Raw genomic sequence first — 22,421 nt, forward strand, 5'->3', positions numbered from 1 at the left:
CCACCTAACTAGCCAATGTATTGCCGCGGACACTACGACCATGGCCATGACACGGCCACCACAATCACAAAGCCGCCACAACCGCCAAGCCAATAAGACGACCACCAGCTGTACCCATAACCACCACCACCACCACCGAGAGTCCAAAACCACCAGAATGCACCAGAACACCAAAGCCAGCAATAAAATAAAAAAACTATCTAGAGCCAAAAGTAAGAAATAGAAGATTACAACTAACATGACATTGTCTCTAACTAAATCTAAATAATAGTATCTGATAAAAGAAAAAAGATATCCATATCAAATATTCGACTATACTACGTGTACATTAAAATCAGTCAACAAAATCAGCCACTAGTATAAAATACATATTAAAATATAAATATACATTAAAAATAAATTAAACTACACATGTATTTATTTACAAATACATGGGCTAACTAATTTTAATGTACAAATAACATATTTGTCAAACATTTTATACAAACTATTTTTCTTTCTTCCCCTTACCTTTTGCACATTTACTAGTTTACTAGCAGAAACAATTCGCTGGCGTAATATATAATGTAATGGCGGCATATTGCACAGGTTCAATAGCAGGATCAGTGGAGCACATGGCTATGTTCCCAGTTGACACTCTCAAGACCCGCATGCAAGCTCTTACAACAACCACCACCACCACTTCATGCCTCCGCCAATCCCTCTCTTCCATCCTCAAACTCGAAGGTCCTTCCTCCCTCTACCGCGGCATCTCCGCCATGGCCCTCGGTGCAGGCCCCGCCCACGCCGTTTACTTCTCCGTCTACGAGTTTTGCAAACAAGCCTTCTCCTCCTCTTTCACCACCAACAATTACTCCTCACTGGTGCATGCCGCTTCTGGTGTCTGCGCTACAGTCACCAGCGACGCCGTTTTCACTCCCATGGACGTCGTGAAGCAGAGGCTTCAGCTGAAGAGCAGTCCGTACAAGGGTGTGGTGGATTGCGTGAGGAGAGTGGCCCTCGAAGAAGGGGTTGGCGCGTTTTTTAAGTCGTATCGGACTACGGTTGTGATGAACGCTCCGTTTACGGCGGTGCATTTTGCGGCGTATGAGGCGACAAAGAAGGGGTTGGTGGAGGTGTCGCCGGAGATCGCGGATGACAGGAGGTGGGTGGTTCATGCTACCGCTGGTGGTGCTGCCGGAGCCCTGGCTGCTGTTGTCACAACCCCGCTTGATGTTGTCAAAACTCAACTTCAGTGCCAGGTACATTCAAATTTCAATATTGAGTTCATCAAAATCATTGATGGTATAGAAATTTGGCAGAAACTCACCTATGTATTCACCTGTGTATTCACATGAAGTTGTTATCATTTGGTTTAAAAAGAATTGATTTATTTTATATAAATAGTTTAATTAAAAAAATTAATTTAAATTGAAACAAATAATTATTTTTACTTTCTTCTTCTTTGTTATGTTATGTTATTAACATTCGTTGTTTTTCAATTTTTCATAATTAATATGAAAGCTAATTGGTTGATTACCAACATATATTTACATCTTAATTTAAAATTTGTGTTAGAGAAGAAATTTAACAACGAAAAATTTGAGTCATTAAAAAAAGAAACAAAATTTCTCAGACATATAGAAACAAAGATAAAAAAAATAGAGATAGATAGTACCATTTCTAATTTTTTGTTTGTACCGCAAATTCGATTTTTTCCTTCTATGTGAATTCTAATTCTTTTTCTCTTTTCTTTTTTATTCTTAATTTTTCTTTTTTTGTTATTATTATACAAACAAAAAAAATGTGAATTTCATTTTTTTTTTAAATACTAAACTTTACTTTTTCAAACTATTTATATACATATATTTGGCGAAAATTAAGTAAATAAAAGTAAAAGATAAAATTAAAGAAAGATTAGTCAAAAAGGATGAAAAAAAAACGTACAAAATTTATCATTTAGAATAACACGTTGAAAGAATTGAAAATTTTTTTAAAAGTGATTATTTGATTTATCCAATTTTTTAAAAAAAACTATTTGTATAAAATAAATTAATTTTTTCAAATTAAATAATAACATATATCAGCCGTCCAAAAACAATTTCATATGAAATCGATTACAATCGAGTTTTTACCTAAAATTTTTCATACTAATTTATTAACTTCATAGGAGTCAAAGTTTATCTTAGTAATTCTAGTATAGTGTTTCAAAAAGTGTTATTAAAATTAAAGTACTGTCTTTTTTATTATTTGGCAATTATTTTTTTAACACTTGTATAAACATACGCATACTAAAATTTGCTATTATTTTAATAGGAGAAATATTTGAACTTTTCTGTACAACAATTAATTTTTTTTTCATTAAATAAAATTTGGACAGATGTGATTTGGACTCCATAACCCTACCTAATAGAAAAAAATATTCAATTTTGTATATATTGTGTTAATACATTTTTTACAATTCATTGAATGTATAAGTGCATTTTAATTAAGATAAGAAATTTTGTTATATTTTACAACGTAATTTTGTTATATTTTCTTGGCTCAGGGTGTTTGTGGATGTGACAGATTCTCTAGTAATTCAATTGGGCATGTAATTAAAACAGTGATAAGAAAAGATGGATATAGAGGTCTCATGAGAGGTTATGTCCCTAGGATGCTGTTTCATGCCCCTGCAGCTGCAATTTGTTGGTCCACTTACGAGGCATCCAAATCTTTCTTTCACAAACTTAATTAATAACGGTACCTCATCAGGTGTACAAAGCATGGCTTAAAATTACAATGTAATTGTGGTGTAATATCGGAGCGCACGGCAACAAATCATCATAGTATACAAATTCAAAACAATAAAATGCAATCCTAGATATGTGTATACGGACAACCAGCTAATAAGGGGAACAACTAATATATAAATGTCACAGCTACAATGAGTGACTAAAGAGATATACAACTTCGAGCTTGTATATTCTGTTGAATAATGATGATATTACAGTGATTATTCTTAGGATGTGATACAGAGCTTTCTACTTTCTATAGTAATTGAATACATATTTATCTCAACTCAGTTAATTCAACGATATCTCTTGAGGAGTACGTATTTTCACTGACACAAATGAACCACGCAATGCATCGAATTAAGAGGAGGGTTAGAAGACCGACAAGTTTTATGATTTGTAGTTATTAATTAGTCATTATTGATTTTTTAATGGTGTGAGATTATTCACTTTTCTTTTACTGATTAAGTGTTAGCCTTTTAGAGTTTTTTTCGAAATTAATGTTCGAAGAATTTAACTAATTTAAACCAATCGAGTGGTTATCTCAGTTATTTGTCTAAACAAGTATTGGTGGTTTGAATCACGACTTATATATGCGAAAACTTATTGGCACATTCTGATCTACTAATTTGCTGCTCATGGAATGTTCTGTTAATTTGCTTGGTTCTCGCCACCAACGTACAGGCTATGTTGTTTATGCTGCAAGGTGTACAGTACTTAAAAAAAAGTTTTAACTTTAAATTTGAACAATGTAAAGGGGAAAAGAGTGGGAACTACAAATTGGGGTGAAGTTACAAATGACGTTCATATGAATGTTAAATGGGAATATGGGATGGGAGTGAATTATATATGCAGCAAAAACATGAATTACGATGAAGGAAAATGAGGGCACTGTATAACGGTTTTACAAGGATGCAATTTGAAGGCGTTGATGAAGAGGAAGATGATACTGGTAATGCCGGCATCATCATGAAGGAAGAGGTTAGATGGGAGTGGATGATGTGAGTAAATATATTATTGGGAGTAAATGGTAAAAATTTGTCCTTTAAAAAGTCCACTCATTCTTCAAATTATTTCTCAAAAATTTTTTTTAATTAAATTTATTCTTCAAAATTTTAAATTAATCATATTAGTCATTTTGTCTTTTTTTTTTGTTGGTGCCAAAATTTATTAATTGATAATGCTAGGGAAATAAAAAAAAAGTCAAAATTTGTCTTATTTAGCATTTATTACTTATTGCAACAATTAATGAATGCTAAATAAGGTAAATTACGATTATTTTTGCCTAATTTTCTTTGGTTACCAAATATTTCTATTTATTAATATAACATATTAAGTGATATATACTAAAATATAAATAAGAGTCTTAATTAACTATTAGCATAATAAATTTATGAAATTAGATCAAATCAAAATCTAATTAAGAAAATCAGAATTTGTGGCATTGGAATCCCTCAATTTGGGGTTGATTTGATCTAATTTCATAAATTTATCATATTAGTCGCCTCTTAAGACTACTAGGTGTGTGTTATGGTGTCACTTGACATGTCATATCAACAAATTTTGATGTCATTAGTAATGAAAGTGATGGAAGAACTAAAATGACCAACTTAAAATCTATAAAAGACGAATTTAATTAAAAAAAATCTTTCGAGTACTAATTTAAAAAAATGAGTAATTTTTAAAGATTAATTTAACTATTTACTTATATTATTTGAATTAACATGTGTACATTATTTGATTTTTTGTTTATATCGTAAAATAGAATGTTTTGCCATTGTGTTCTTTGATTTTTTTATTTAAATGAATTAAATATATTATTTATCACAATTCATAGAACGCATAATATTTATTGATATAGATAACTTTATGCATCTCAAATACAATGACCCAATGTACATTAAACATTTATCTCGAGTACATAGTCATCGTGCTCTAATTTAAAAAAAAATTGAATACATCTCGAGTGCACCTGATATAGCACAATTGCAAAGTTGTATATATCCGAAATATAGCTACAATGCGTTTAATGCTAGTATATTCAGAATACATATATTATTTAACTATTTAACTACAATATTACGTATTCGTATTATTTTATTCGTATGATTAATTAAATATTTGATTTAAAAATATAATTTGTAAGTATAAAAATATAATTTTTTTTATCGAGATAATAAATAAAAAATGATATATTTTGTTATTATTATTAATAAGTATGTAATTATAAATCACTAGTTTTAAATTTATGGAGGGACACAATTTTACGTAAATTTTAAATTAGACCAAATTTAAAAATAAATTTAAATTAATATTTGTGAATAAAATTTAATGAGTAATTACCTAAATCAGTCTTCGAAAATTTTAAAAGCGAACATTTTAGTTTCTAAAAAAATTAATACACACATTAATCCCAACGTTTGTTTTCGTCAGAAAATCAATCCCTAGTCCAGTTTCCGGCATAACTCATCAACGGAGACTGCTAAGTTAGCATGTTCAGAATCTAACGTAGCCAGTAACATGCGCAGGTGTCCATCACAGACAAATTGGTCCCATCCTAATAAGCCAAACGACGCCGTTTTAAGTATGTAGAAATGTAGCATTGCAACTGGAAAGTAAAAGTCACGTTTCTTCTCCTCCCTTTCAATCCTTTTTAATGCAAAAAGACCCCAAACCCCGAACATTCTTCCGTTTTTACAGAGAGACCTACCTTATTATTGCCTCATCACCACCCACCTCATCTCCAACATCATGATCATGATGGACGTTGTCAATTTTATCCATCGACGTTAGCATTCCGTTACCCAGGCGTCTCTCTTGGATGTGTCAACACCAATTTGAAAGGAAGAGGCACTGAAGTGGATTTGATCAACTATTGAAGACGCATATTGAAGAAGGCGAGACCGTGTTCGAATATGTTTATAGTTGTTAGAATCGATATATTGCTTTGCGGTGTATGTTGCATTACAGAGCATAATGCTATGTCTTAGTCTCTTTATTTTGTATGCATGTTCCTTGACAGTTACTAAATGTGATGAATGAACATTTTTTGGTTTATTTCTTTTAAGAAAATTGTCACAGTAGAGCTAGGTTTATATGATTGTGTTTGTTAATTATAAGTATTTCTTTATACAGGTAGATAGTGGAATTTGGGATTCCTGTTTTCTACCATGGTGGACATTTTGTGAGGGATAACAATGGAGTTATTCTGTATATTAATGAAAGAGTTGACAAATTCTCTAAGATAGATATTGACCTGATATATTTCTTTGAACTGCAAACTCTGTTCAAAGATTTGGGTTATTTGGATTACAAGGCTATGTACTAGTTTGATCCTACGGCACCTGACTTAGAGAGTGGCCTGCATCCTATAAAAGGAGACATGGAGATTAATCAGCTGCGTGAGAATAAACTAAAGAACAAGGACTCGAAGAAGTTTTATTTATATTTTAATCTCCTAATAATGATTACTCCTCTTGAGGATCTCGACATGAACTTTGACATTGATACAGATGTTGAGGAAGAGTCCAGTGACGATGGGGTGGGAAAGAAGAGCTCAAAGATGGTTAATTTAAAGAAGAAGACTTCAACGATTGATAATAAATGTACTGCTAGGCCAAATTCTAGGCCAATTGAGGGTGTTAAAAAATCTGCCAAGGTAAAGTCTGATGGAGCAATTGGTGTTTGAGGCCCAAAATCTTCTAGACCTATTGGTGCTAGAGGGCCAAAATTTGATGAGCCTATTGGTGCTGAAGTCCCAAAATTTTGTGGGCCTATTGGTGCTAAGGCCAATTCCAAGAACCCAAAAAATACTACACAAAGGGGGTGCTGGCTTAACTTCATTTGGGGAAAATTTTGGTGAAAGAGGAGTTGTTGTTCCAAGATTGGAAGATGCAAATTCTGGTGAAGATGATGAACAAAGTGCAGAAAATATGGAGGAAGAAGATCCAATCTTTGAGTATGAATCAAAGTCATTGTTGACATCAGAAAGTTCTGAAGATGAAAGAGAAAGGTATGAATTTCCATAATTTAATGATGCTGCTGGATTGAGAGAGGTGTATTTTGAATTGAGAATGGAATTTGCCATAATTAAATCTTTCAAGACTGCTCCGAAGGATCATATTATTTATGAGGGAAGGAAATTAAGTATATAAAAAACGATCAAAAGAAAGTTAGATGTGATTGTGAGCATGGGGTGGAGAGGATAAAATAGCCTAAAAAGCCAAATAGGGCCAAGGAGGAATCTACTAACGAGAATGCAAAAACTGTGAATAAAAAGGCTGCAAATCTGACTTTTGAAACCGATTCTATTGAAACTGTTACTGCTAAGGTCGCATAAGTGGATGTTGGTACTACTGATGTGGTTACTGTGGGTGGTGGTGTTATCAGACTTAATCCTTGTCCATGACTAATTTATTGTCCATGGAATAATCAGCTGAAGAGTTACCAAATCAAGACTTATATACCTCAATACACTTGTACTAGAGAATTTGGCAGCAATATGGTTGATCAGAAATGGATAGCCAATAAGTTGGAGAAGAGGCTCCGAACTCAGCCGCATATTACTCTAAGTGAGGCTTATGAGCACATCAAAATCGACTACAATGTTGTCATTAAAGGAAAGATGGTGTATAGGGCCCTTAAAGAAGCAAGAGAGCGTGTGATCAGAAATGAGAGAGCACATTATAGTAAGTTGAGAGATTATTTGAATAAGATCCTTAGGAGTAACCCAAGAAGATTCACCATACTAGATGTGACACCGATGCCTCAGTCCCCTCCATTGTTCAGTAAGTTATACATTTCTCTAGACGCTTGTAAAAGGGGGTTTAAAGCAGAGTGTAGAAAACTAATCAGACTTGATGATTGCTTCTTGAAGGACTACTTTGGGAGAAAACTCCTATCGGGTGTAGGTTAGGATGCGAACAATCACTTCTATGTAATTGCATTTGCTATTGTTGATAGTCAAACTAAAGAAAGCTGGAAATGGTTCCTTACGTTGTTGCAAGAAGATCTTGGCGATCAATATATCCATGGATGGAATTTTATTTCGGACCAACAAAAAGTAAAATTATATTTAGCTTAATATTACCAATGCCAAATGTGTTTTAGTATGCTAGAATTAATAATAAAATTATATGAGCTGTTAGTTTTTCTGGTTAGTTTTAATATTCTGATAAGTATTTGACATGTCAGTTAAACTGCTGATTTCTTGGTTAGTTGATAGTTAGTGTTCCGAGGGTTACCTAAAACGTTGATTTGGGCTTGAACGTGAGGTCCAGGTCCCTTTGAGTGGCAGTGTTCGACTTATGATGCCGAGTGGCTGCCTGTCCGAGTTCTTCGTGAGGAGGTGATGGGTGGTACCTGCAAGAGACTCTAATGCTTAAGTTAGGAAGGATTTTGAGTAGGTTCTTAGTAGATTGAAGAGTGAGTTATACCTGGGGGTTCCAGTATATTTGTAGTAGGGTTTGATGACCTCCTTGGGGGGTTCCATCTTATCTTATCTTATATCTTGGAAGTTTGTTGGAGTCTATCTTTTAGGATAGGGGATGAGAGGCCACCTTCCAAGGTTGGTCCTTTTCATCCTTACTGGGCCTGGCTTTATGTTTGGGCCAGGGTATGAACAATGCCCTTGCTTGAGTCTCGATTTTTTTCTATAAGTCGGTCTTAAGCATTCTGTGGCTTCTGTCTAGACGTCAGGCACTTTTCTTTGTGCAGGTCGGGTCTCCGGTTTACGGGTTTTAAAAATTTGAACGTTGCCCACTTTAAATAAGGTGCTGAATTGGCGCGACAGTTTCCTTGATCTTCGCGCACGTTTTTAAGGCGAAGTTATTGGGCTGTTACTTTTTGTTCCCTTATAAAAGCTTCGTGGATCATCTCTTTCTTCTTTTTCTCCATTTTTGCAACTCTCTCCGTCTTCCCTTCCTTGTGAAAAGAATTTCTTTCTTTCTCTGTTGTGTGAAAAGAACTTCTTTCTTTCTTTGTTGTTTTTTTCTCACTCCAGTTTCCAAGCTTTCCTCTATCTTGGGTTTTTCGGGGCTTCTTTCTTAAAGGGGATCGTTCTCGTCGTTGCCGTGTCCTCCTTTTTCGCCTTTCACCCAGATTGGTGTTTTAATGGCTTCATGTTTTTGCTTTGCTTATTGTCTTTTGAATGATTTTGGTGAATGTTGGTAGAGGTTTTGTTGCCTGATCCTGTTTTCGATGGTGATTCACTGCATCTTCTTTGAAAAGTTTCTTGCTTGACTCGATATTTCTTAGAAATTTTATTTTCTCTTGATTACCACTTTGCAAAAAGGTTCCTTTTATTTTGCTTTGGCTCTCTTTGAACTTGAGAGATTGTGGTTGGTTTGCTTTGGCTGTTTGCATTTGTGTTGTCCTCAAAAGTGTCACTGTGATGCGACAATGTTGCGTGGAAGGGGCACCTTTTGGTTAAAAATATTTTGAAAAAGGTTGTCTTTGGTTTTTTGGGGTTTACATGATTTCTTTGTCCCTGTCCGGGTTATTTGTAGTAACGATCTCTTTTCTTTTTGTATTTGTAGGTGTAGCTATATGTCTCGTTTTATTCTAACGAAAATGTCCACTAAGGTCCCTCCTGGCCTCTGTAACTGGATAGATACTATAGTCCTTTCTTGTGTAACTGTAGTAGATAGGGAGTACTGTGACGAGTTTCGTAAGCACCATAAGATATGTGTCAATAGAGAAGATGAGAAGAATTGAGCTAGTCGTTCCTGATCCTGAAGAAAGGGTTTGGTTCCCTCTTTTGATAGCTCAGAGCGTCCTTTTTTCTATGCTTATGATTATTTTTTTTTCACCAAAATGGGTATTGCTCTTTCCTTTATTGACTTTGAGATAAAGATCTTCTGGTCCTGTAACGTAGCTCCCTCTCAGCTTCACCCTAATTCTTGGACATTTTTGAAGATTTTCCAGCTTCTTTGTCGGGAGTTAGACGTTTGACCTTCTTTTCGTGTTGTTCAGGGTAAGAATGTCTTTTCCATTTTTGACGAGTCCTTTCATGACTTTAAGAACCATTACTTCAAAATTCGGGCAGTGGAGGATGTCCGACCTTTCTTCCTTGATGAGAGTGATGAACCTTCCTTCCCTCTTTTTTGGCAAGAGAATTTCGTAGTAAAAAAGTATAGATAGTTTAGATGAGATCGAGCGAGCCTTTGTCGGTGTGTTGGAAGAGTGCTGGGGTCGAGCTCCTCACTTGGACATAAAGAGATTCTTAGGGGGCCCCAGTCTTCTCCAGTCCGAGTTAGGTAGTTCTCTGACCTCTAGCTTTTCTCATTATCCTGGTACTCATATATTTGTTATTTATAGTAATCTTGCGTGTCAATGCTCTTTTTGTAGATATGGCTTCCAAATCTTCCTCAATGAGATTTCTCCATAACACAAAGAAGTCGGTTACTGCTCGTAATCTCCAGAGAACTCTTCTTTCCGACCTTCACCAAAGAAGTCGAGTTCCGGTTCAACCGCTCAGAGGAAGGTCATTCCTACTCCCGATGTACGCTTAGTCTCTCCGGACCTACTGTTAGTGAGTTCGGGTGCCCCGTCATCCCCATCTCCCAAGAGGCAGAGGACCACTGGGGATTTAGGTGTTAATGACAAAAATTTTAATGGCTTTTGAAGCGAGAAGTATATCCTTCCTAATAGCCATATATCAATGGATGACGTGTCCATTCTGAACCATCTGCAGCACATGACTCACAACTACATTCGGATGGCCGGGGTGAACACTGCTTTGGCTAAGGAGATGAGAAAAGCTCCTGTTCATGCTTCCCAAGCACTCTTGAACTTTGCTCGGGATGATGTAGAGAGGCTGAGTGGTTTGAAGGCAGAGTTGGAGGATAAAAAAGCTAAGTTGGAGTTGGACTTGGAAAAAGCCCGCGCCCGAGCAGTTAAAGCTGAGGCAGCATCACTATTGGCAGAAGAGATGAAGAAAAGGGCCGAGGAGAGTTATTCTCGGACTTATGGGGAGTTGATTAATATGTGGAAGGATCTGACAACTGCCCGGGAAGTCTTTGCCGAGCTTCAGGGGCCTGTGGTCGGGGGTATGAATGAGATGTATGAGATCCTAAAGGCCTAAATCCGAGTTCTGGCTCCCGACCTAGATCTTTCCTTGTTTAGTGCCAATAATATTGTTGTTGACAGGAACATTGTCCCTGTCCTGGAAGATGAGGAGGAGGTGCCCGTGTCCGACCCTAAGACCGGTTCCGAGGTTCAAGCTGAGACTCAGCCCGAGGTTGTCAATATGGAGGCTTCTCCTTCATCCCCTGAGATCATTGAGGCTGTTCCGGTCATTGTCTTTTCCCCATCTCCCGCTACCAAGGATTCTGTGATGGGGGAGAACCTCAACCCCCTTTGGTTTTCCATCAGCTTATCTTTTTGAGATGGCCCGACTTGTGGGTCTTTGACATTTTAATTTTGTAATTGTTGGTATTTTCTTTGAACTTTTTGTTATTGGTTATCTTTTGCAACCTTTATAAATAGTGCTTGATTCAAACCCTTTTGCCTTTTGAGACGAAGCTAGGTTTTTCTTTTGTTTGTTAAGTCACCAAATTTCCTTTCATAGGTCCGACCTTGAGCAGTTGGCCTTTAGTAAGTTACTTTTACTACTTGTTTTTTGTCCTGTCTTATCGAAATTGCTTTTAAGAAGAAAGAGAATTCATAATATTATCTGGATTCTAGTTCTGAATGATATTGGCATTCATGAACTTCCAAAGGATAGTGAGATGCCAAAACTATTCAGGATCACAGTGTCATCAATCCTACTCAGGAGATAGACAGGAGCTTAATTGAAAATTCAACTCTTAGGTAAACCCACATCTCATGTTCATATTGTTTTCAGTTGCTTGAGGATAAGAAATAATTTAAGTTTGGTGTTGTGATGCATGAGCATCTTTTCTATCTTTTCGTAATAATTTAGATGTGAATTTGTTGAGTTTTTATGAGTTTTTGGTGTTCTAAACCATCATGGATGCTACTTTGAGTTGCATTATTGTTTTGTTAATTTTAGGTAAAATTCGGGCGAGTTTGATAGAGTTCATGCAGAAGAAAAAGGAGAAAATTTACGCTGTGGTATTGGCACTAAACGCCATTATCCGGCGTTTAGTGCCACAAGCCTCGTACTTCGTCCAACCTCTTTGTGAAGCTGGCGCTAAATGCTACGACTCGAGGTTTAGCGCCAGGTGCCTCGTAACTCATGCCAAGATTTTGCGAAGGTGGCGCTAAACACCACTCCTTGGCGTTTAGTGCCATGTGTCCAGAAACGTTGGAGATACACTCTGTTTGGTGGTGCTAAACGCCACTGCTCGGCGTTTAGCACCAAACCCGTGTCAGCAAGTCCTTCGGAAGACTCCATTGGTTTTTGTTAGTTTAATTTTGAAATTTAGAAAATATAATTTTTAGGATTCAGAATTTTAATTTTAGATCAATTAGGATTAGATATAAAAGGAGAAAAGATTCAGCCCTTCAGACCCTTATCTTCTTCTTCCTCATTCTACAATTTATACTTTTGAGAACTCAAGGTTTTTCTATGAGCTATGAGCAACTAAACCTCCATTGTTAAGGTTAGGATCTCTGTTTATTTTAATGGATTAACACTATTGTCATTCTACTCTTAATCGATGCACTGTTTTTAAATTCAAGGATTGATTTCGTTCTTCATCCTAGGAATTAGAGTATATTGGAAGATAACTCTTTTTTTATTTGAATTCTTGTTGAATCTTGAAAAAGTTATATCACTAGAATTAAAGCTTGAAATCAATTCCTCACAACTCTGTAATTATCTGGATTTAACGGGATACATGACATATAATCTCCTTATTTTTAGGTACTTAGGGTTTGTGTAGATCATAACCTAGAATTGGACTTAATCTTCTAATTTAAATTAAGTGACCAAGAAATTGGCGGTTGATTGAGTTAGATGACATTAAATTACTAAAGAATTAGGGTTTAATCACTTAAGATTTGCCATGAATTGAATCTTTGCTTGATTAAAGTAGTTGATAAGAATTGTTAATATGGAAATTTAAACACCTTCAAAGCCTTAACTATTCTCTCATATTATTTTTACTAACCATTCACTGTTTGCTTTCTTGCACGTTCTGAATTACTGTTTTATGCTACTTGAACTTGCAACCACTCATTTTAGCTTGTTTAACTAGTCTAATCACTCAACGATTGTTGCTCAGTCCATTAATCTTCGTGGGATCAAGACTCACTCACCTGAGTTATTACTTGGTGACCTGGTGCACTTGTCGGTTAGTTATACTGGCGGCTTAGTGAGTTTCATGAGGACGAAGGCCAGGCTGGTACGTAAAGTGACTTTAAATTTGTTAACAACTTACTTATATTCTTCTGCATATCAAAACTAGGCAACCTAATCATATTGTTTCAATGCAACATATGTAGTCAAAGTCGTTGGATCGCAAGGCGATGTTGACGGAAACGTTCAAGTACACCCACACACTGAAGGAGAACAAAGAGATATTTACTGATCAGCGGTCTCAGGACCATTATGTAATTAAACATACATCAAATTTTCTTTTGCTATAAAATTATTAGAAATTAACTGTATATCTGTCAGCGTACTAATCACAAAAACTTGTGTTAATTACACAGGAGTCCTATAAACAAAGACTAGAGGCCGTGAGTCAGCAGTCTCAGCAAGGTGAGGAGGACGCCGTCGATGGATTTGCAGCTGTAATCGTCAATCTCGATGCAGTTTGGCGCGAGACCGCCTCAAGGCCATACAAGAACTGCGTATATAGGATTGGGTCGTGCTTCGCCAACAGCCTCCGCACATATCCACGTTGAGGTCGTCGTCAGACTCTACCACCAGTCGAGCCGTCGAGTCCGAGGATGGCATGGATTTGAGGCTTCAGGTGCAGGAGCTCCAACGTAGCCTTCAGGAGCAGTAGCTCAGAAGATTAACAATTATTGAGAGAGGTATCAGGAGATCCTCAACCGCGTGATGTCTACTGATGAGCTCAGGTTGGAGTTCCAGGAGTTGGTGGAGCAGATGCAATGTATAGAGGCTCAGATGGAGGTGTACTATAAGCTCAGATGCGTGCCGCTGGCATCAACTTTGCTGGTGGCAGCGGTCCTGCTGATGACATACGAACATCAACGCCTTCTGCGCCGCCGACTCAGGGCCACGGGACCAACGATGACGACATCTACCTAGATCTGGAATTATTTGTTTTCCGTTTTATTGTTTCATTGTACATATTTGATGTAGTTGACTTTTAATATATTTAAACAGTGTATTATTTATTTTAATTAAATAACAGTTTTTTATTATTTATGAATCTTCCACTAATTGTGTGAAAAATTTAAATTTGAAATTAAAATTGACCATTTATTTTAAATTAAAAAATAAAAATTGAGATTACTGTAGGAATAATCCGATGATAACAGTGAGCAAAACAACATTTTTTGACGCCAACATTACAATCTCGGAAGAATCCATCGATAACCAATTAGCTTTTCGAGCCTATAATCCGATCCGTCGCAACTTCCGACAGTAATTACCGTCGGATGAAAAAATCTGACGGGAAACATTTACCGGTAAAGTTTATATCGTCTGATTGTTTCCGACCGTAAATCCAACGGTATTTAAATTACCATCGGATTTTATTCTTTTTTTTACGATAAATCCAACGATATTCAACATTTTTTTTTGTAATGATGGTAGAACAGAGAATAGGGGTTCACGTGCTTTCAATCTTCTTTCGCGGGTTTCTATTTTTCTCGATTTTGGGTTCTCTGATATGATGTTATTAACACAACCACCAATTATGATAAAGTGTTTGGGTTAGCGAAGGTTCTTCATGAAATCGCTGCTAATCCATCCGATTCTGCGTTACATTGAAGAACTCAGATGTCAATCGCAGTTATGTTGGCAATTTGCAGCGATTAGAGAAACGGCAAGCAATTTTTTGCCGCTATTTTCTGCGTGTCTTGTAGTGTCTAATAGCTGAGTCCCTACTCCGTTGAAATCTTGCCCACGTGTAATTCACTAGTTTCGTCCCAAATCTTTTCTACTCAATTCATACATATGAATCAGTTCGACATCATAGTCGAATTTCGCAACAGGTCAAAATTTGTGGCAACAAACAAAAATCAATTTATTACAATTTTCTTCACCTGGTAAATCGTTTAGCATAAACTGGATTATATACATTGTGCAGTCCTATTAGTAAATTGTTTTTGTTTAAAATGATTTATTGTGCACTTATACTAAATTATTTTAAGTCAGATAAATTTGTATAAAGATATTTTGGAATGAAAATTAAAATAGGACAAATCAGTAATATTGAAACTATATTAATTATTCAGATGGGTGATTTATCCTAAAAATTGTGATGATTGTTAAAAATAATTTGATAATTTAATATATTTAATTAAGAATTTAGTTAACTTGTGCTCTTAATAAAATTTAAATTTCAAAACTCTGAATAACTATTTATACAAAAAGATAAACTTTTTGTTGTTAAATTTAAACTTGCACAACAAAAATTATTTTTTGGAAAAAAAATCTAAAACATTGTAACTAAAAAATTTTAAAAAAATATAAATAAACTTTGCAACACATGGAAAAAATCCGTGAGTTACAAGATATCTTATCTTGTTTCAAGTTTTATTGAAACAAAAGGTTTAACGAATTAGATTAAACCTTTCATCAACGCTTAATTAATAAGAAGATAACAACAATTCATCATTAATTTAATTTCACTTAACCATTCACAATAGACAATATTATTTATTACTTTTACACTTCAGAGTTGAATAACTCTCAGTTTCATAAAACACTTGTGATTATCGGTTGAAGAGTTATTTAAGCAATTACCACATTCTTTCATTACACATTCTATATCCGTTATATAACTATAATCCTATAAAAGACTACTTTTTCACTATGCAAAACATCAATAGCACATTCAACATACATCACCTCACTAATATTGTACCAAAAGCACATAGCGGCAAAATATGGCTCCTTGTTCAGCAAGAAAAGAGAAAGTGCCACTAACCGCCGTGGCACTCACCTTCTTGTTGATTCTTCTCCTTGGAAACTTTACTTCTATGGCCTCTGCTTCTGGCAATTGCGGTTCGGAAGGCTCAACATGCCTCGTGCCTTCTGAGTTCGTCGGTGTTGTTAAGGAAGTTATTGGGCTTTTGGGAAATGTTGGTTCCATCCTGTCCAAGTTTACCGGTGGTTTTGGTAATTTCCATCTCACAAACGCCATTCTTGACGGTCTTGATTTGTTGGACATGTCCTCCGATGAACTTAATTTGTTTCTCTCCGTCATTCAAAATCCCAAAGGTACCTTTACATACAATCTAGTTATTTGTATTCTTTAGGTGGATTCAAGCATGAGTATAGAAAACTTTTAAGACAAAAGTTAATTGCAATGTGATATATAGGTCATTAGATGAGGTATTGTTGTTAATATAGATAACGATTAAATTGTTTCTTCAATTTTTATTCCATGATCAAACTTTTCATCTGTCATGTCAGCTTGTCCAATGGTGCGGAAAAACTAATGTAATTCATGATTTAAAAATTAACAATACTAATCACTAACCTAATTTAACAATACTAAAAACTAAAATTGCATACATATTTTTTTCACTCATGATAAAGTCAGATCATGATACCATGATACTTAACAATACTAATCACTAACCTAATGTAAAATGTGACATTATTATAATTAATGTTGCAGGGAGAAACAACTTAGAATTGGATTTAGCGACATGGCTAAGTGCTGTCCTAGCAAATTTAGACACATGCCTCGATGGATTCGAAGGCACAAATAGTATCATCAAAGGGTTAATCTCCCCTGGCCTTAGACTAGTGACATCGCCAGTAACGAATCTTCTCGCAAAGGTTGATGTGTCCCAGAATGATTTCTTCGAAGATGCTGAGGCCGGCGCCGGCGAGGGCCGATTTCCTTCGTGGGTGAAGCCGAGGGAGAGAAAGCTTCTGCAAGCAAATAGGGTGGTTCCGAACGCCGTGGTAGCTGCAGATGGGAGTGGAAACTTTAGAAGAATCATGGATGCCGTTATGGCAGCGCCGAATAATAGTAATACGAGGTTTGTGATTTACGTGAAGAGAGGTGTTTACAATGAGTACGTAGAGATTAATAAGAATAAGAGGAATATCATGATGATCGGAGATGGTATCGGTGCCACTATTATCACCGGCAACCGGAATTATGTCGACGGCTGGACAACTTTTCGATCGGCCACCTTTGGTAAGAAATTTAACTTCGTAACAACATACACTAGCATTAATTTTTTACATTCTTTCATATAAACTTTGCTTAAATTTTACTTTTGATCAATTTTTATATATGTATATATATATTAATTTATCATATTTGCTCATGGATATATTAGAAATATATAACCAAATCGATTGATTGATATAAGCAATGAGAAAAGTTCAAGGCCAACGTAATTCATTGTAGTCTGTTGGTATTTTTTGTAGTCTAGCAGTTTAACAATATATTTTTATTCTATATTTTTAAATATTAATTTTTAATAATTAGTTAAAAATAGTAAATTCTATTACTTTTTAACATCTTTCATAATGAGTTGTGTAAATGAAAACAAAAACTAATGCTAGGAGAAGTAATCATTAGTGACGTAATAAAAAAGACCATAATGTGTGTGATTGCATAAATTTATAAAAAAAGAGTGATATTATTAAAATAAAAAGAATAATATGTCTTCTATATGTATATATTTATAAAATAAAATCTATAACATTGTCTAACTTTTTAATGGCCATTGACTCCAAATTTTTTCAATTTACAAATTTAAAATTATTATATGAAACAAAAATTAAAAACGGATCATTATTTTCTAAATAATAATTAACTAACATTTTTTTCGTTACACTTCTCTTTTGAACTCTTCTAACAATAACAACTCAAATAGTAAAACATATAATCAAATTTAAAAATACTTTCAATTAATAAAAATATAAATTTAATTTAAATTATACTTTTTAAATGTTATCATACTTTTGCTACCATATCTACCATAATGACAGTCACAATAGAATTTACCTATATATATATGGCCATATATGATTTCTGTTTTATTTTTTTATAATTTTTTTAAGTTTATATAAAAAATTAACTATTAATATAAAAAATTATTAAAATATAAAATATATTAAAATAAATTAAATTATACAAATATTTATACACAAATATATAATAATTAATTCTAATATACAAATAACATTCTTGATTTTTTTATAATTATTTGTATTATTTTCTCTAGAATTCAATGAGTAATTAAATGCGCAAGTTGTGCTATTATACCATTCTCACGAAAAAAAAAAAAAGAAAAAGATGCACTTTTTCTAACATTTAATTTGAATTTTTTTTCTTATGTACGCATTTGGCATATGCAGTTGTAGTTGGAGAAGGGTTCATAGCACGAGACATTAGTTTTCAAAACACAGCAGGGCCAGCGAAGAAGCAAGCCGTGGCACTAAGAACCGATTCTGACTTCTCCGTCTTTTTCCGTTGTGGAATTTTCGGCTACCAAGACACCCTTTACGTTCACTCAATGCGTCAATTCTTCAGAGAGTGCACCATTTCCGGTACAGTCGATTTCATCTTCGGCTATGGAACTGCCGTGTTCCAAAAATGCAACATACTTATCAAAAAAGGGTCACCGGACCAAAAGAACGCAATCACTGCACACGGCAGAGAAGATCCTAACGAACCAACAGGGTTCTCGTTGCAATTCTGCAACATAATCGCTGACTCTGACCTCGTTCCGTTTGTTAAGACGACGGAATCTTTCTTGGGGAGGCCATGGAAAAAGTATTCAAGAACAGTTTTTATGCAAAATTATATAAGCGACGTTATAAGCCCGCTAGGTTGGACACCATGGAATGGGAGCATTGGGTTGGACACTCTGTATTATGCTGAGTATATGAACACTGGTCCCGGTGCCGGTGTAGCTAACAGAGTGAAATGGCTTGGATACCGTGTTTTGAAAACCTCCCGTGAAGCTAGTAATTTTACTGTCGCAAACTTCATTCAAGGGAACTCTTGGTTGCCTTCAACTGGTGTCGCATTTTCAGCTGGATTATCTCTTTAATTAAGAACAAGTTATTTAAACTTGCCAATCTTGTATAAAATAAATATAAAGTATTAATTATTATTGATCTTGTACTTGTTCTTTACAATAATGCAAAAATATAGGGTGCTTACTCTGATGCATATTGATGAGAATCTGCAGAGATATAGAGAGAAAGAATAAATGTTATGTTTTGCGGGTTCATTCTCTTTTTTTATTTTCTTTTTATTTCTTGTGCTTACTTCGAATGCTATGTATGATTTCAATCTATATTTGAGTATGAACCAAAATTACCTGAAAGGTGGGTCAGAAATTTAAAATATATTGAAAAAGTGAACTGTTTTGATCACTCTAGGAAATTAGTACTTGGTTATTATTAAACGTGTATGTGCCACTACAACAAGGTCCATTACCGACGGCCATTTAGACCCGTATGTAATATAAATGATTCCAACTAAATTAAAAAAAATAAATTGAAATTGAAATAAAAACAAAAATATATATTGAAATTAAATACAAAGAAAATTATTCTCTTTTTTATCCAATTTCTTGACACAATAAAAAACGGATTCTTCAACTTAATTTATTAACACTATAATTTAGAAATTGAATCGAAAGAACTCCTTAATCTTTTACCCAATTTTTCGATGCAACAAGAGAGGAATTCCTCAATCTCAATTGTCTACACCATAATTTTATCATGAAACCAAAAAATTTTCAAACTTCTAAATCATTCTAGATTTTTAAATCTCTAAATCATTCTTTATCACGACTATCCTAATTTATGAGGTATTTATAACTTCTTATTAAGTTAAAATATTGAAAACCCTAAACCTACAAACATAAGGCCCAATCTAGTCATTAAATAAACAAAATCAAAATATATCAAATTAAATTAAAATATTTTAAAAATATAAACTAATATCTTTTAAATAACAGTTGAAGTCTTCATGTCACGAACATTTAAAGCACGTATCATACATATACACATGATAAGTTCTAATAAGATCTAAATTATTTTATTATTCTGGTATACTTCTTATACTAACTTGAGAGTTTAAAATGTCTTTTTAAATACTCACTCTCTATATTTTTTTCTTGTTGAAATATATATCTTCTGAAGAATGAAAAAACAAGTTCAATTTTCTTTAAAACGAGATATACATCAGAATTGATACCATATAAAAACACTATTGTTATTCGAAAAATCTTACAATTATAATATCATTCCATTATATATAACCCTTATATTTTATATTCACAAAATTATAAAATTTTTATGTTAAATATTTTTCATTTTTTTTGTCATTAATCACTTCTTTTTATCTCTTAATTAAGAAAAAGAAAATAATAAAAAAGATCTATTTAAACTATATTTAAAAAAGTTGCAATTTTTTACAATAAAACTTAAAAGCATTTTAAATAAAATGTTATCAATACTATAAATTAATTTTTTAACGTTAAAAAATAATAAAGAAAATTAAGGATTTTAACATAAAGCTATTTTTAAAATATATTAAAAATATAAACACACTAAAATGCGCAGTAATAATAATAATGAGTTTGACAATTGACGCAAGTTTCCCGAATAAGTGAAAGCCGTGAGATTTAAATTGAAAGGTGTATGGATAAAACTCTACTATCTTCTTGAAAATAAAAGCCGAAGGTAAAACAATGGCCAAGCTAAGCTAAACAACAATATAATATAATTAAGTTAATTTGGTGGGACAAGATGTGTGTCCCTTAATTAACGCTTGCTACACTGAAATAAGTGCCAAATATTTCAACGCAACGTGACTTGCCAACTTGGATTCATGTCCTTCTTCCAAGAAAAACGTGAAACAAATTATGGATTTTACTAGCTAATGATTATATGCATACACTCGTCTATTTTGCTCTAATGAACCGTCATATATATAAGTCATAATTTTGTTTCATTCTTTATATATTTGACCCGCATCTTTGTTCCTGTATGTTATGTTTTGTCCATAGATAATTCACATGCATACACATTTCAATCTCAATTACTAAATACTAATACATAGTTAAGAAAATTTGAATACAGTTGTCAAAGCATAAATAGTAATTAATAAGCAAGGTAAGGGAAGTTGGATGCCTCACGAAAACAAAAATTTGGATCATAGTAACTAATTAATATACCCTTCTGATTATGATTATATTTTTGCAGTAGAAATATCACGCTAGCTATGGCTAATTTAGTATAGTATTATACCATTGGCCGTGTCTGAATATGAATGAATTGGAGTTAGAAGTCACTTCACTTCAATTGCATGAAAATTGCATAGTGCTAATAAAGGAAATATTCTACAGGGATTGTGATCTTGAAAGTAATGGTGGTTTTGTCAACGGTGGGTTCTTATAATATGATGATAATGTTAGAATTTAAGAAGGGAGTTGAATTAAGTAAGTTTTAAAAATTAAGTTCTTTAAGTAGTTTTTGTAGAAATTGAAGTTATAAAAAATTAGTTGTGTTTTGTCTTTAAAATTAGAATAGAACAGAATAAAGGAGAGAATTACATAAGTATATATTTTGGTTCAATTTTTATGTGCAATGAAATTTACATTCAGTTTTTATCATAATTATGATGGGTTTTTAACTATAACTAAATTAATTACATACATCTACACTATTAAATTACAATCTAATTTATCTAGTATCAACAACTAAATTTTTAACCGAAACCTAGTAATTACCAAGTATTATCCATACTTGACAAAGAGAAACTCAATCTGGTTCAACAACTACCAAGTCATATCCCAACTTGCACTGGCAAAGAGAACTAATTCTAATTCAATCAAACTAAATATACAAAAAATTAATTTGATTTTTTGAATTTTTTTTGTCTTTTTCACTCATGACTTTTTTCTTTTTCATCTCAATCATAATTTGTCTTTTTTTTTATTTACAGAAAAATAATCATTAAAAAAATCATAACAATAAAATTTTAAATAAATCTCAAAATAATAATAATAATAATAATAATAATTCTGCAACAAGTATGAAATAATGCTCCAAAATTTTCATTCTCTTTCTCTAACCTTAATTTTTGGTTGATTACACCCTTATGCTCTAAATCAACTCTTGAGCATTGGGATAGCTGAGTTCTTCTTGTTCTAAGAAATCGAAGCAAAAAATCAGAATAGAGCGGCGCAATGGTGCTGAAGAAAAGGGCAGCAACGGTAGGGTCAAAATCATAGAAGTGTTTTTGCGAAATCAACAGCCTTAATATTAAGTTTTGGCTCCAAATTTAATTTCTAATCCTTAATTTGCAGTAGAAAAAAGTAAACTTCATTTTTTTTCTGAATGATAATGATTAGGATATTATAGCTTCAACAAGCCATTCTACTTGAACAAAAATGATAACATAGCTGTTGGTCTTTATTTTTAAGTCACTTCAGATTTTGATTTGATTTTATTTCTAATATTTAACTTTTTCGTACTTTATGCTAATTGAAAAGTAAACCACTCTCTTTGATTTTATGTTTTTAACTTTACCATTTTTACCACTCTCTCTTTGATTTTAACTTTACCATTTT

The 22,421-nt window shown here is 33.7% G+C and overlaps 2 protein-coding genes across 2 annotated transcripts in view; both read left to right on the forward strand.

Annotated features, from left to right (window-relative positions):
• The window catches only part of LOC107485026 (uncharacterized), a 4,846-nt gene extending 1,922 nt beyond the window's left edge, over positions 1-2,924 (forward strand). Inside the window, exons 2-3 of the mRNA XM_016105563.3 lie at positions 589-1,241; positions 2,528-2,924. Coding sequence (XP_015961049.1) covers positions 589-1,241; positions 2,528-2,716 — 842 coding nt within the window. The 3' untranslated portion in view covers positions 2,717-2,924. The remainder of the gene's footprint in view (positions 1-588; positions 1,242-2,527) is intronic.
• A 12,758-nt stretch (positions 2,925-15,682) lies between these two features.
• On the forward strand, positions 15,683-18,884 carry LOC107485027 (pectinesterase/pectinesterase inhibitor PPE8B). The gene is made up of 3 exons (XM_016105564.3): positions 15,683-16,080; positions 16,484-17,014; positions 18,187-18,884. Exons 1-3 carry the CDS (start codon positions 15,747-15,749, stop codon positions 18,882-18,884), a joined length of 1,563 nt encoding a protein of 520 aa, XP_015961050.1. The 5' UTR covers positions 15,683-15,746.
• Positions 18,885-22,421: the final 3,537 nt, after the last annotated feature.

The sequence above is a fragment of the Arachis duranensis genome, chromosome 4 (genome assembly GCF_000817695.3).
Source record: "Arachis duranensis cultivar V14167 chromosome 4, aradu.V14167.gnm2.J7QH, whole genome shotgun sequence".
Lineage (NCBI taxonomy): Eukaryota > Viridiplantae > Streptophyta > Magnoliopsida > Fabales > Fabaceae > Arachis > Arachis duranensis.

Bases quoted from the DNA above. Each gene is read 5' to 3' on its own strand.
- LOC107485027 (XM_016105564.3), top strand. From the start codon at position 15,747: ATGGCTCCTTGTTCAGCAAGAAAAGAGAAAGTGCCACTAACCGCCGTG. The intron at 16,081-16,483 runs GTACCTTTACAT...TTAATGTTGCAG, and splicing joins CGTCATTCAAAATCCCAAAG to GGAGAAACAACTTAGAATTG. The intron at 17,015-18,186 runs GTAAGAAATTTA...TGGCATATGCAG, and splicing joins TTTTCGATCGGCCACCTTTG to TTGTAGTTGGAGAAGGGTTC.